The 16,067-nt window shown below is 48.7% G+C and overlaps 1 protein-coding gene across 1 annotated transcript in view; it reads left to right on the top strand.

Moving 5' to 3' along the window:
* LOC137562019 (vomeronasal type-2 receptor 26-like) overlaps positions 1-16,067 on the top strand; it is a 46,666-nt gene that overhangs the window by 18,190 nt on the left and 12,409 nt on the right. Inside the window, exons 4-5 of the mRNA XM_068273361.1 lie at positions 13,642-13,831; positions 15,034-15,253. Of these exons, the coding sequence (XP_068129462.1) occupies positions 13,642-13,831; positions 15,034-15,253 (410 nt within the window). The remainder of the gene's footprint in view (positions 1-13,641; positions 13,832-15,033; positions 15,254-16,067) is intronic.

Here is a 16,067-nt window from a genome sequence, read left to right as displayed (position 1 = left end):
GTGGACGGAGGGGTCAATGTCTCTGGTAAAGTCTCTGGCAGCAGGCGGTATGGGGATATTACCACCGGCAACACACATGTGTGTCTTCTTCAAATAGGCAAAATACAGTCAGTAGTTAAAAAGGAAAGTACTCTTCCCTATGGGAGTCCCAATGCCCCAGTGTCCTGCCTCTCTCGCCACCGTCACGTCCCCAATCACCCTCATACAGCTTCCAGTGACTCAAGTGTGTCATACAACCAGGAAGTGGACACTTGATTCACTGAAAGCCGTATGAGAGTGGAAGGAGACGTAGCGGTGGTGAGAAAGGCGGGATACTGTTGCATTGGGACCCCCATCGGTAAGAGGACTTTACTTTTAAACTGTATTTGGCCTAATTTGTGATTCCACTAACAGTCTGACCATAATTTTGTTGAGAACTTTTCACTTTTTTCTTTACCAATAAGCTGTGGCTTTCTTAAAGAGGAACTTTAACCCAGGATTGACTTTCATCCCAATCAGTAACCAATACCCCTTTCCCACGAGAAGTCTTCATCTTTTCTCCAGTAGATCATCATGAACATCTGTATGGTTGATATTGTGGTAAACCCCCACCCACAGTGTGATGTCACGACCATGATCCTGATAGTTTCCTGTCTTTGAAGCTTGTTGCATTGTGGGAAATAACAGCTGTCTCCAACTGACGAGCAAGTATCTCCCGCTTCCGCAGAGCTGCACCTAACAGGACTAAAGATGTGACTACCTGTGATAAATTTCAGAATGTAAATTAGGGAGAGGAACAATTTTACAAGGGCCAAACACTAACTATTTCATTATAAATTAATATTGTAAAAAAAATGTCATTCTGTAAAGATCGGTGTAACACAGAGAGGGTCTGATTACCGGTGAACTGCAGTATCACCGAGAATACAGAATATACCCGATTATTGGTGATCTGCAGTATCAGCGATAATCAGATATATCTACTAACCTCTGGACGCCTGATATAACAAGTGAGTGTTAGATGCAACAGTATACTTTGAGTACGGCACAGAAGTATGTTCCTTCTGAAGGCCTAGACTCTCCCGGGGGAGGAGCTAGGCTGAGAGTAGGAAGGACAGAGCGTGAGTGACACCAGTGAGAGGGTGTCACTAACAGGTCTGGGAACTGCCTCTAACAGTAAAGCCAGTTCTCGAGGTCGGGCAAGCCAGGTCGTTAACACACAGACAGATAAGGTAAGAGTCCAGGAACGAGCAGAGTTTGGCAACAGGATATCAGAGATAGCAAGGTACAGAATCAGGAGGCAAATACAGAGTCCAGGAACGAGCAGAGTTTGGCAACAGGATATCAGAAATAGCAAGGTACAGAATCAGAGTTCAGAGGAATAGTCAGGCAGGCAGAAGGTCATAACAAATAATACAGTTCAATATGCTAGAACAGTGTTTCCCAACCGCTGTTCCGCGGCACACTAGTGTGCCGCGGGATGTTGCCTGGTGTGCCGTGCGGGGATCCCCAACCTGTGGTCCGCGGGACGCAGGACTGTCCTCTTCCTCCCCCCTCCCGCCCGTCCCCGCGGCCGCTGCTTTTATTACCTTAGTAGCGGCCGCTCTCCCCTCTCCAGCGCATGTATTTATTCAAGCAGCGTATCTCCCGGCTGCTCTGTGTGTGATGCGCAGGAAGCAGGGCTCGGTTACCATAGTAACGGCGATACATATCGCCGTTGCAGGAAGCCGCTGCTCTGCTTCCTGCCGCATCACACAGAGCAGCCGAGAGATACGCTGCTTGAATAAATACACGCGCCGGAGAGGGGAGAGCGGCCGCTGTTAAGGTAATAACAGCGGCGGGGGACGGGCGGGGGGCACCACCTACCCATACTGGCTATACCGGGGCACTTATACTGGCTATCCTGGGGCACTATACTGGGGCGCTATCCTGGGGCACTATACTGGGGCGCTATCCTGGGGCACTATACTGGCTATACTGGGGCACTATTCTGGCTATACTGGGGCACTATACTGGCTATAGTGGGGCACTATACTAGCTATACTGGGGCACTATACTGGGGCACTATACTGAGGCACTATACTGGCTATCCTGGGGCACTATACTGGCTATCCTGGGGCACTATACTGGGGCGCTATCCTGGGGCACTATACTGGCTATCCTGGGGCACTGTACTGGCTATCCTGGGGCACTATACTAGATATACTGGGGCACTATACTGGGGCGCTATCCTGGGGCGCTATACTGGCTATACTGGGGCACTATACTGGCTATACTGGGGCACTATTCTGGGGCACTATACTAGCTATACTGGGGCGCTATACTGGGGCACTATACTGGGGCACTATTCTGGCTATACTTGGGCACTATACTGGCTATACTGGGGCACTATACTAGCTATACTGGGGCACTATACTAGCTATACTTGGGCACTATACTAGCTATACTGGGGCACTATTCTGGCTATACTGGGGCACTATACTGGCTATACTGGGGCGCTATACTGGGGCACTATACTGGCTATACTGGGGCACTATACTAGCTATACTGAGGCAACTAAACTCACTATACTGGGGCAACTATGCTAGCTATGCAGCCGCACCCCAGCCCCCCCCCCCCCCCCCCCCCCCCCCCCCCCCCCATAGCCTGCTGCACATGGCACTGTCCACTGGGTCGCGCAAACATCCGATCCCCCCACCCCCCCCCCCCCCCCCCCCCGCCGTTCCCCGAAGAAAAATTTGGTCAGACATTGTTCCCCGGGCCGGAAAAGGTTGGGAACCACTGTGCTAGAACACAGATACAGACAAGGTCTGAGTGCTACCACGTAGTGATCGCAACGCCAGACGCCAGAGAAATGACCAGCACCCAGTATATATACTATAGCGCTCTCCAGCGCCACCCCTAAGTGCTGGACCAATGGAAAGTGGTGAAAATGTCAGCTGACCCGCTTGGTCAGCTGACTCTTCTCTGGCTGTCATATAAGCCCTGCCTCTCAGCGCGCGCGCGTCCTTCTGAACCTGTGTGGACTAGCAGTCCCAGCCACACCAGACATGTCTTGCAATGTATCCGCTGATTCGGGCGCGGGGGCCGCCGCCCCGCTCTCCAAGCAAGCGGCGGCTTCCCCGCGTCCAACCAAAATGTCAGTAGTATTGCTATGCGCGCAATCCGCTGCATCCAACGCGGACTCCACCGCTCTGCCCATGCGGCATGCGGCGGTTTCTTCGCGTTGTGCCGCCATGTTGGACGCGGAAACAGCCGCCTCACTCTGAGCGCTTGCGGCGGCTTTTCCGCGTTTCCTCACAGTACCCCCCCCGAGGAGTGGACTCCGGACAGCTCCTACCAGGCTTCTCAGGATGCAACGCGTGGAACTCATTTCTCAATTTGTCAGCATGCATGCGACATTCAGGTACCCATGATCTCTCCTCAATACCATACCCTTTCCAATGAACCAGATATTGTACTGAGTTCTGAACTATACGTGAGTCTAAAATCTTCTCTACTTCGTACTCAGGTTGGTCATCTACCATCACAGGAGGAGGAGGAGTAGGACCCACATGGACTGCTGGCTTAAGCAGGGATACATGAAAGGATCTTACGCCACGCATGCTGGCAGGAAGATCAATGGCATAAGTAACATCGTTGATCTTTCTAGTTACTGGAAACGGACCCACATACCTGGGCCCCAACTTGGCTGAGGGCTGTTTCAAGGTCAAGTGATGTGTGGACACCCAGACTAAGTCTCCTGGTTGAAACCTCCACTCTAAGGAACGTTTTTTGTCAGCTTGACCTTTTTGACTTTGAAACGCCTTCTCCAAATTATTTTTCACGATCCACCACATGTCTTTAAATGACCTTTGCCAGGCCTCCAGAGCTGGAAACGGAGTGGAGGTGACTGGCAATGGGGAGAATTTAGGCAACTTCCCGGTCACTATCTGAAATGGGCAAAATCCCGAGGAAGAACTTTTCAAATTATTGTGCGCAAATTCTGCGAAGGGCAAAAACTTGACCCAATCATTTTGCGCTTCTGCAACGTAACACCTCAAAAACTGTTCCAATGATTGATTGACTCTTTCAGTCTGACCATTGGTCTGTGGGTGGTAGCCTGACGAAAATGACAGTTCCATGCCCATTTGGTGACAAAATGCCCTCCAAAATCTCGAAACAAATTGGACTCCCCGATCTGATACTATGTTTTCCGGAATGCCATGCAATCAGAAAACGTGGCTGATGAACAAATCGGCCAACTCCTGGGCCGAGGGGAGTCCTTTCAAGGGCACAAAATGGGCCATTTTACTAAAGCGGTCGACTACCACCCAAATGACCGACATGCCCTCAGACCTGGGAAGCTCACCCACAAAATCCATGGACAAGTGGGTCCACGGCTCACTCGGGGTGGGCAAGGGCTGCAACATTCCCACAGGTGCCAGCCGGGAGGGCTTACTCTTCGCACACACCGCACACTCTCTAACATACTCCTTGCAATCTGTTGCCAGAGAAGGCCACCAAGCAAACCTGGCAACAAGATCCTGTGTTCTGGAGGCCCCAAGGTGTCCCGCATTTTTGTGTGAGTGGAACATCTGTAAAATCTAAAGACGGAATGGCAGTGGTATAAACATAACCCCTTTGGGCTTCCCCTCCGGGACGTCCTGCTGAAAGGGACCTAAAGTCTCTGTCCAATCTTCCCAAGTCTCAGTTGTTGCTAGTACCAGTTTCTGTGGGACAATGGTCTTTGGGGCGGAGGGCTGTGCTGTCTCCGGCTCAAAGCATCTGGACAGGGCATCTGCCTTAATGTTTTTGCTACCTGGAGTGTACGTAATTATAAATCTGAACCTCGAGAAGAACAATGACCATCGAGCCTGACGGGGGCTTAATCTCTTAGCTCCCTCGATGTATTCCAAATTTTTGTGATCAGTGTAAACTGTAATCGTATGTTCTGCTCCTTCCAACCAATGAAGCCATTCTTCAAAGGCCAATTTGATGGCCAGGAGCTCCCTGTTGCCTATATCGTAGTTTCTCTCTGCCGGAGAGAACCTACGAGAAAAATAGGCACATGGGTGCAATCTACCCTGCAACCCTGACCGCTGGGACAGCACAGCCCCTACCCCGACCTCCGAGGAGTCCACCTCAACAATAAAGGGATAGGAGGTGTCAACGTGTCTTAGGATGGGTGCAGAGCAAAACAAATCTTTCAGAGTGGAGAATGCATGCAGAGCCTCTGGAGACCAGTGGGTAGTATCTGCCCCTTTCTTAGTGAGACTGGTGAGGGGTGAAATGACAGTGGAGTACCCCTTTATGAACCTTCTATAGTAATTGGCAAAGCCTAAAAATCTCTGAAGAGATTTTAACCCCACTGGTTGAGGCCATTCCAACACAGCAGAGACCTTGGCAGGATCCATAGACAGGCCTGAGGTGGAAATTATGTACCCTAAAAAGGTGACAGATGTTACCTCAAAGATGCACTTCTCCAATTTAGCGTAAAGTATGTTTTGCCTTAGTTTGTCCAATACAAACTTGACGTGTGTCCTGTGCTCAGAGAGGTTGTTTGAGAAAATAAGTATATCATCTAGGTATACTAACACGAATTTGCCCAACACCTCCCTGAATACCTCATTAATTAGTTCCTGGAAGACGGCCGAAGGGCATCACCAGGTACTCGTAATGCCCTTCGGGCGTGTTAAAGGCCGTCTTCCATTCATCGCCCTTTCTAATCCGCACCAGGTTGTATGCACCCCGTAAATCCAACTTTGAAAAGATCTTAGCGTCGGTAACCTGTGTAAACAAGTCATCTATCAGGGGCAAAGGGTGGCGATTCTTCACTGTGATTTTATTCAGGCCCCGGTAATCAATACATGGCCGCAGGCCTCCGTCTTTTTTCTTAACAAAAAAGAACCCTGCGCCAGCGGGCGACCGGGAAGGGTGAATGAACCCCTTGGCTAAATTTTCACGAATGTACTCCTGCATGGCCACTTTCTCTGGCCCAGACAAATTGTAAAGATGACCCCTAGGGGGCATACAACCAGATCGGAGATCGATGGGGCAATCAAACGGGCGATGTGGAGGTAATTTATCAGCAGCCTTGGGACAGAACACATCGGAATACTCGGAATATTGTACTGGTACACCCTCCAAATGAATCCTGGTCTGGCCCAGTGTCACCCTCCCTAAACACTGCTGAAAACAATGAGTTGACCAGCTAGTTAGCTGACCAGTAGCCCAATTGATCTGTGGAGAGTGAAGGTGCAACCATGGCATGCCAAGGATGACTGTGGAGGTGGTCATGTGTAACACAAAAAACTGCAGTTTCTCCTTATGTAGCACCCCTATAGTGACTTCCATCTCTGGTGTCTGAGACAGCGGATGATTACTTTGCAGGGGGGAATCAACTACTGCCGTAACCTGAATGGGTGGTTTTACCGGGGTGAGCGGAATACCCAATTTCTTTGCAAATTCGAAATCCATAAAATTAGCTGCAGAGCCTGAATCAACAAAAGCCTCAGAAACCTCAGTTTTATCTTCCCACGTAACAGTACAAGGAAGAAGTAACCGTTTATCTTCTAGGGGTAAAAGTCGCGCGCCTAGGGTGTTACCCCCTACAACTCCTAGGCGGTAGCGTTTCCCAACTTGTTAGGACAATTACTCTATGACCCCCCTCTGTGCAGTAAAGACACAGCCGCTCAGACATCCTACGTCTTCGCTCCACTTGGGATAGTTTCGACCGACCAATCTGCATTGGTTCAGGTGGAGGCGAGACGGGAGGAGGTGGAGTTACTGGAGGCGCAGCGTAGGACACCATTCTTACATGACTACTACCCCGGTCTGTTTCTGATAGCGCAGCCTGCGGTCGACACGAATGGCCGATGAAATGGCCTCATCGACTGTTTTAGGTTCAGGCAGACTTAACATGAGATCTGAGACCTCATCTGACAACCCTGATAAGAAACAATCTAAGAGGGCATAGGTGTCCCACCTGGCTGAAACTGACCACCTCCTAAATTCGGCTGCGCAATCTTCGACCGGACCCTTGCCTTGACGCAAAAGCTTGAGCTTCCGCTCAGAAGTCGCAGCAAGGTCTGGGTCATCGTAAATTACTGCCATGGCTTTAAAAAATTAATCCACTGATGAGAGAGCTAAGTCTCCGGTGGGCAAACTGTACGCCCACGTCTGAGAATCGCCTGATAACAAAGTTTTAATAAATGTGACCCTTTGGGCCACAGTTCCAGAAGATCGGGGTCTCAACTCAAAGTAAGATAACACTCTACTTCTAAAATTTTGGAAGTCAGATCTGTGACCAGAAAATGTCTCAGGTACAGGCAAACGTATGTCAGAGCTAGGAGGGGATCGCGCCTCATCCACTGCTGTCTGGAGGGTTTGTAAAGAACCAGACAAGGCTTCAATCATAGTCTTGTGACTACCCAGCACTTTGTTGATGTTTTCCACCGAAGAGGCAAGTGCGCCCAGACGGTCAGTGTGTGCGTCCATTTGCATTGTGGTCTGGCGTTCTGTAACGATCGGTGTAACACAGAGAGGATCTGATTACCGGTGAACTGCAGTATCACCGAGAATACAGAATATACCCGATTATTGGTGATCTGCAGTATCACCGATAATCAGATATATCTACTAACCTCTGGACACCTGATATAACAAGTGAGTGTTAGATGCAACAGTATACTTTGAGTACGGCACAGAAGTATGTTCCTTCTGAAGGCCTAGACTCTCCCGGGGGAGGAGCTAGGCTGAGAGTAGGAAGGACAGAGCGTGAGTGACACCAGTGAGAGGGTGTCACTAACAGGTCTGGGAACTGCCTCTAACAGTAAAGCCAGTTCTCGAGGTCGGGCAAGCCAGGTCGTTAACACACAGACAGATAAGGTACAGTTTCAGAAAATTGATACGGAATCCAATAAACAGGCAGGGTTTGGCAACGGAGTATCAGAATAGCAAGGTACAGAATCAGGAGGCAAATACAGAGTCCAGGAACGAGCAGAGTTTGGCAACAGGATATCAGAAATAGCAAGGTACAGAATCAGAGTTCAGAGGAATAGTCAGGCAGGCAGAAGGTCATAACAAATAATACAGTTCAATAGTCCTAATGCTAAGGTGTGAGTTCCTTGATCATCAACACCTTTGGAAACTATGCTAGAACACAGATACAGACAAGGTCTGAGTGCTACCACGTAGTGATCACAACGCCAGACGCCAGAGAAATGACCAGCACCCAGTATATATACTATAGCGCTCTCCAGCGCCACCCCTAAGTGCTGGACCAATGGAAAGTGGTGAAAATGTCAGCTGACCCGCTTGGTCAGCTGACTCTTCTCTGGCTGTCATATAAGCTCTGCCTCTCAGCGCGCGCGCGTCCTTCTGAACCTGTGTGGACTAGCAGTCCCAGCCACACCAGACATGTCTTGCAATGTATCCGCTGATTCGGGCGTGGGGGCCGCCGCCCCGCTCTCCAAGAAAGCGGCGGCTTCCCCGCGTCCAACCAAAATGTCAGTAGTATTGCTATGCGCGCAATCCGCTGCATCCAACGCGGACTCCACCGCTCTGCCCATGCGGCATGCGGCAGTTTCTTCGCGTTGTGCCGCCATGTTTGACGCGGAAACAGCCGCCTCACTCTGAGCGCTTGCAGTGGCTTTTCCGCGTTTCCTCACACATTCATTACATTATTTTCACTGCAATTCCTCTTTAACTGGTGTCAGGATTAGTGATGGGCGAACACCTGGATGTTCGGGTTCGGGAAAGTTCGCCGAACATGGCCGAGATGTTCGGCATGTTCGGGCCGAACCCCGAACTTTCCGAACATCCAGCTTTTGGGGGCCCTATGGGGTCGCAGGCAATAGGGGGGAGCATGCCCCGATCGCGGGGGGGGTCGGAAATTCCCCCCACCCCCTCCGCTAGCGCTCCCCCCTCTGCCCGCTTCCCCATAACAAAGTTTCAAGAAGTACCTGCTGTGTCCGGTGGTAGTGTGGGTGGCTGGCAGTGGGCGGCACTATGCAGTGACTGAATGAGGAGGAGGAGTCCGGAGAGTGACGCGTTGAGGGAGGCCGGGCAGCGGGCGGTTCAGCAGTGAACCGCCCGCTGCCCGGCCTCCCTCAACGCGTCACTCTCCGGACTCCTCCTCCTCATTCAGTCACTGCATAGTGCCGCCCACTGCCAGCCACCCACACTACCACCGGACACAGCAGGTACTTCTTGAAACTTTGTTATGGGGAAGCGGGCAGAGGGGGGAGCGCTAGCGGAGGGGGTGGGGGGAATTTCCGACCCCCCCCCCCGCGATCGGGGCATGCTCCCCCCTTATGCCTGCGACCCCATAGGGGGGCCGTATTCGGCCGAACAGGGCCCTGTTCGGCCGAACAGGGGCCCTGTTCGGCCCTGTTCGGCGGCCATTAGAAGTTCGGGGCGAACCCGAACTTAAAAGGCCGAACACCATCAGGTGTTCGGCCGAACGCGAACATCACCCGAACAGGGTGATGTTCTGCAGAACCCGAACAGTGGCGAACACTGTTCGCCCAACACTAGTCAGGATCTCTCCTGTAGCATGTTCTGTCGGTTGCAATGGAACTACAACCGGGCATTCGGTTGCGCATTCGCAATAAGTCTCATTGTCATTTGCAATCTCTCTGCAGTTCAGAGCAGCTCAGGATTGAGTGATTACCATTCAGCTGTGTGGGAATTTGCATGCCTGCATCCATTGGCTGATGGCCACATAAAAGTCTGCCTCCCATTTCAGACCCCGCCCGACATAGCGTACAGCTCCCTGAGTTGTTGCTGGGTCCATGCTGTGAAAGTATTGTGTATTGCCTTGCTTTGTATCTCCATGCCTGCTGGATATTTGCTGAACCTGCGGCGGATCAGTGAAGTCCACTATCCTGCTAATTGGAGACTGCCTTCACCACGCTGGTGACTGGTAGTTATCCTTCTTGCCTTGTTCCTGAGGACGTAACTAAAGCAGCAGTTGCCATTAATTACACTCCTACCTGTTTTTCTTGTCTATGTCAGTGTGGATGTTTGCCGTCGCTGGGGCAGCGACTAGATTGTCAAAGCATTCCGTCTGTCTGTCTGTTGTTTGTCTTGTTACTCAGCCTGAGGATTAGGCGTCGCACTAAGAAGCCATTGTATATTAATGCGACTTTCATTACTCAATTAATGTATTGCAATGCAATCGCCAGACTGACTTAGATACGACCTTAGCTTTACTGACCATTCTCTCGCCTAATCCTTTGTACCGCAGCCATCTGATCTAATGTGTATGACCTTAGCCTGTTACCGACTCTGATTCTGTCTAGTCCACTGTACCACTGCCATCTGATCTATCGTGTATGACCCAAGCCTGTTACCGACTACGTCTGTTGTGTATTGTATCACATAGCATCTAGCGTAATAGGCGGCCAAGAGCTGCAGTTGCTCTGGGCAATCTTGCCCCCTTGTTCATTACTCCTGTGGCCACCTGTGTAGCCTCTTCCATTACCCAGCTACATAGTCTTGAGCACACACGCTGACTCAGAAAGTATACCCCCCAAGCATTACAACTGGTCACTAAAACCAAAAGTATTATTATTGATTGGTGGATAATGGTAGCCTGGATGTTGCAATAGCTCCTTCTAGCATTGAAAAACCAATATCTCTTTAACAGTCTGAGTCCCTTATTCAATTCTCTTTTTCTACAAAGGTTTCTCCAAGGTCATATTTTCAAACCTTCTCAATTCAATGCTTTATAAGCCACCAGCAAGGAAGGAAATACCCTCAATAATTTTGAAAGCACTTTGACACCTACTTTTTAGTACTTTTTAAATTGCAGAGAGCTAAAAAAAATATTTTAAACAGAAGATGAAAAATTATCTCTTAGAAGAAAACTTAAGAAAAAAAACAGGGTTATCTCCTAGGAGATAATTTTTTTTCTTCTCTTTAAATGAATACTGTAGTGGGGTCGGGGGAAAATGAGTTGAACTTACCCGGGGCTTCTAATGATCCCCCACAGACATCCTGTGCCCGTGCAGCCACTCACCGATGCTCCGGCCCCGCCTCCGGTTCACTTCTGGTATTTCAGACTTTAAAGTCTGAAAACCACTGCGCCTGCATTGCCGTGTCCTCGCTCCCGCTGATGTCACCAGGAGTGTACTGCGCAGGAACAGACCATACTGGGCCTGCGCAGTACGCTCCTGGTGACATCAATTCGAGAAGTGAACTGGAGGCGGGGCTGGAGCATCGGTGAGTGGCTGCGCGGGCACAGGACCTCTGCGGGGGACTGTTAGAAGCCCCGGGTAAGTTCAACTCATTTTCCCCCGACCCCCCCTATAGTGTCCCTTTAATTAAAATTTTCAGCATTTTGCAAGTGAAAAAGCATCCAAAAGCTGGTGAAAAAGTGTTGAATATTCTATCTTGAGTATTTTCTTGCTTGCTGGTGGCTTAAAACGGATTTTATGACAAGATGTTAAAATGTCACCTAGGAGAAAACTCAGGAGAAAAAGTGAATTGCATACTGTATGGCCCATAGGCCCATATGCAATTCTTTTTTCACCTGAGTTTTCTCCTAGGTCTAAGAGATATTTTTTTCATCTTCAGTTTGGATAAACTTTTCAGCACTTTGCAATGGAAAAAGTACCAAAAAGTAGGTGAAATAGTACTGTCAAAATTATTTTGTATATGACCGGGAGCGAGCTGCGGCGAACAGCTGCGGGGAGAGCTGCAGCGAGGGTCATGCTGGGAGCTTGGGGCTGGAGGAAGCCCTCGGTAAGTAGCACTTATTTTATTCTTTTTCCCTGATGTCTCTTTTAAGTGTCCCTCTTTCTCATCTCAAAAAGTTGGGAGGTATGGTTAACCTATTTCCCTCATCATGTCCATCTTGTATATTTCAGGGTCCTCCTCCTTTCCTCCTTCATCATCTGAGCCCAATCAAGGTGTTCCCCAATGTCTTTTGTCAGTAAATGCATATACAGTGGCTTGCAAAAGTATTCGGCCCCCTTGAAGTTTTCCACATGTTGTCCCATTACTGCCACAAACATGAATGAATTTTATTGGAATACAAAGTGGTGTACACATGAGAAGTGGAACGAAAATCATACATGGTTCCAAAAAATTTTTACAAATCAATAACTGCAAAGTGGGGTGTGCATAATTATTCAGCCCCCTTTGGTCTGAGTGCAGTCAGTTGCCCATAGACATTGCCTGATGAGTGTAATCTAATGTCAGTACAAATCCAGCTGCTCTGTGATGGCCTCAGAGGTTGTCTAAGAGAATATTGGAAGCAACAACACCATGAAGTCCAAAGAACACACCAGACAGATCAGGTATAAAGTTAGTGAGAAATGTAAAGCAGGCTTAGGCTACAAAAAGATTTCCAAAGCCTTGAACATCCCATGGAGCACTGTTCAAGCGATCATTCAGAAATGGAAGGAGTATGGCACAACTGTAATCCTACCAAGACAAGGCTGTCCACCTAAACTCACAGGCCGAACAAGGAGAGCGCTGATCAGAAATGCAGTCAAGAGGTCCATGGTGACTCTGGACGAGCTGCAGAGATCTACAGCTCAGGTGGGGGAATCTGTCCATGGGACAACTATTAGTCATGCACTGTACAAAGTTGTCCTTTATGGAAGAGTGGCAAGAAGAAAGCCATTGTTAACAGAAAAGCATAAGAAGTCCCGTTTGCAGCTTGCCACAAGCCATGTGGGGTACACAGCAAACAAGTGGATGAAGGTGCTCTGGTCAGATGAGACCAAAATGGAACTTTTTGGCCAAAATGCAAAGCGCTATGTGTGGCAGAAAACTAACACTGCACATCACTCTGAACACACCATCCCCACTGTCAAATATGGTGGTGGCAGCATCATGCTCTGGGGGTGCTTCTCTTCAGCAGGGACAGGGAAGCTGGTCAGAGTTGATGGGAAGATGGATGGAGCCAAATACAGGGCAATCCTGGAAGAAAACTTCTTGGAGTCTACAAAAGACTTGAGACTGGGGGGCAGGTTCACCTTCCAGCAGGACAACGACCCTAAGCATAAAGCCAGGGCAACAATGGAATGGTTTAAAACAAAACATATCCATGTGTTAGAATGGCCCAGTCAAAGTCCAGATCTAAATCCAATCGAGAATCTGTGGCAAGATCTGAAAACTGCTGTTCACAAACGCTGTCCATCTAATCTGACTGAGCTGGAGCTGTTTTGCAAAGGAGAATGGGCAAGGATTTCAGTCTCTAGATGTGCAAAGCTGGTAGAGACATACCCTAAAAGACTGGCAGCTGTAATTGCAGCAAAAGGTGGTTCTACAAAGTATTGACTCAGGGGGCTGAATAATTACGCACACCCCACTTTGCAGTTATTTATTTGTAAAAAATGTTTGGAATCATGTATGATTTTCGTTCCACTTCTCACATGTACACCACTTTGTATTGGTCTTTCACGTAGAATTCCAATAAAATTGATGCATGTTTGTGGCAGTAATGTGACAAAATGTGGAAAACTTCAAGGGGGCCGAATACTTTTGCAAGTCACTGTATTGTACTGTACATTATGTATAAGCTGATAAAAAAAATGAATGCATACTCGCCATGAGAGGTTTTGTTTCCTTGATCCTTTACAGTCGAAAAAGGACCCCATTTCTGTTATAGTGGATTTTTTTCCCCTTTTGTTTTTTGTTTGTTTTGTTTTGTTTTTTGGCTCCCAGAGCCCCTGTACGATTTGTGTAAGGATTACTCCTCACCTTTCCCGGCGTCTGTGTGCTCTGTCTTCATCTCAATGCCAACTTCATCTCTCAGTGACCCAGCACCTCATTACATAACATGTACCAGGTCTGAAGAAGATGAAGGCAGCGGGGGGAAGACAGGAAGCAGGAATGGAGCAGCGTGCTGGGAAAGGTGAGTTGTAATTCTTACACAAATCATGCAGGGTCCCCGGGGAGCAGTCGAGGGGAGATCTCGGGGGGAAGGTGTCCGGCAGTGTGGAGGGGCATGGCAGGGCTCAGTGCCTTGGGGCAATTGCCCCCTTTGCCTAACGAGTAGCGCTGGCCCTGGACACATGGACAGCAAGTAGGGGTAAACCATAGAATGATATCTGTTATAATTTAAGTAGGCCTCAGTTATTTGGACTGAGTTAGTCAAAAAGACTTGAGGAGCAGACCTGCCCTTTAAGGGGATTTTCTCTTAGAGAGAAAATCTGCAGTTCTGTCAGCAGAACTAGAACATACCAAGAAGCTGTTCTATGGACAAGGCCACAGGTCTCCCTGACCTGGGCATGTACCGCCACTAGAACAATAAACATCAGCCATATTTATTAAACACCATATTCTTGTATGTGGGGCAGAAGCCTCATTGAATATGAATCGAGTAGGTGTGTATGATGACACCACAAGTGGGTCCACCAATAGTCTGATCTAGGGGATGGCGAAGATGATGTCATATTTAACTCTTTCCTAGTCGGTATTAAACCGGGAGTGAGCGATGGGAGCTCACTCTGCTCCTTACTTTCACACTAGCTCGCAATGCTGACTGGGACCTCTAAGTATGTTCATTCCTTTCTGTAATCTGATATAATGTATGCTGTACATAGGTAGTCTAGTGTAACATAGAGTAGATACAAGAAGACCTGGGTACCTTCAGCAGGAAGGTACTCACACAGCTGTAACGCAACATGGTAATCTGCTTTGCCAGGATATGATGGACTATATCTGTATATATGTTTCCTGAATAAATAACGTGAATATTGAAGAAGCCTGAGAAAGTCTATCTCCTGCTTGCTGTGTTGAGAGTCAAGTTATCTCACAGTCCGTGGGACGCAACTATAAGAAGTTGCTGGTGCCGGAAAAAGGTGATTAGAACAGTTTATAACAATGGTGCTGAAACCCTTCGCTGCCTAGCAAAACAGGCAGACGGGGCCAGGGGCCGAAGAAGTTTTCAAGATATTCCACAGCAAAACAAGCGGAATAGACGCGGACTGGAAAAGCTTATCAACCTGATAAGCTGGTGTGGGGAGTGTGCGGGAGCCGAGCACACGGGCTGCAATTCGAAGAATCAGCGGCAAAACTCTTGGACGTTTATCTTTGACTGCATGTGCACTGCAGGTCACAGCCTAAATGGGATCGCAACGGGATGCTCCGGGGCCAGCTGCAACTTGCTGCGGGAGATCGATCCACTGAGCCAGTCCAGTGTGGGGACGGAAATGACAGAGATAACACGCTCAGAAAGTTCCGGGGTCCACTCAGTTTCGCGGAGAAGTTGCGGAAAGCTGATGATTTTCCAAGAGTCCGCAGATCAGGCATGTATGATTTACGTTGTTATATGGTATTATCTGTGTGGTATTTGGTGTTATAACAATGGAGTTGTTTATATGTATATTCTCTGTTAATTGCAGTTTGGAGGCTGCGTGCTTCATTTTTTTTTTCCCTTTCGTTCTGTCTTTTTTCTCTGGGTTTTGTTTTTGTTTTTCTCTCCCTGTCTAGAGACTGGGAAGGATGCCAGATGTGGGGGGGGGTCCCCCGCGGCAGAGGGAAACCAACAGTGTTTCAGTCTGTTAGTAGTGGATGGGGGGGGGAAGAATGAGAAAAGAGGAAGAGGGAGTGTAAGACAGTTGTGAGCCGTGAGGTTTAGAAGGATGTTGTTTTTTTCGGGGAGCTGGGGAGACAGGAATGCACCGCCATGCCTCTGGGTCGCTGGGAAAGTAAGTTTATAGCTACAGCTGAGATAATGGGTGAAGTGCGACTGTACTCTGGCGCGTTCTTTCTGTTTGTGAGATGTTCTGCAAGTTTCTCTCGTTCCAGTCAGAGCTGCTAAAATGTTTCTAAATGTCTGCATATGTGTAATGTATGTCTGTGTTAATCAGATAGTTGTGGAGAGAGAGAGATTCCCACGTCCCTGGGTGATACTACAATGTATAGTATTTAGAATTGCAGCTGGGACGGGGTTTTGCTTTGGTTTTTGCGAGAATCCAAGAGAGTGTAGGTAGCGGCATGCTGACTCTCTGCAATATGTATCGATGCTGTGTGTAACTATGCATGAAATGTTTGTTCTGTTTGAGTTTGTTTTTTCTCCTAATGTTTATAGGATTAAGAGGTTGCTATGGGAGCAGCCATCTTAGCTGGCAGTCCAGGACTCAAAA

Source organism: Hyperolius riggenbachi, chromosome 3 (genome assembly GCF_040937935.1).
Source record: "Hyperolius riggenbachi isolate aHypRig1 chromosome 3, aHypRig1.pri, whole genome shotgun sequence".
NCBI classification, from domain to species: Eukaryota; Metazoa; Chordata; class Amphibia; order Anura; family Hyperoliidae; genus Hyperolius; species Hyperolius riggenbachi.
This window is presented reverse-complemented; position numbering and strand designations above follow the sequence as displayed.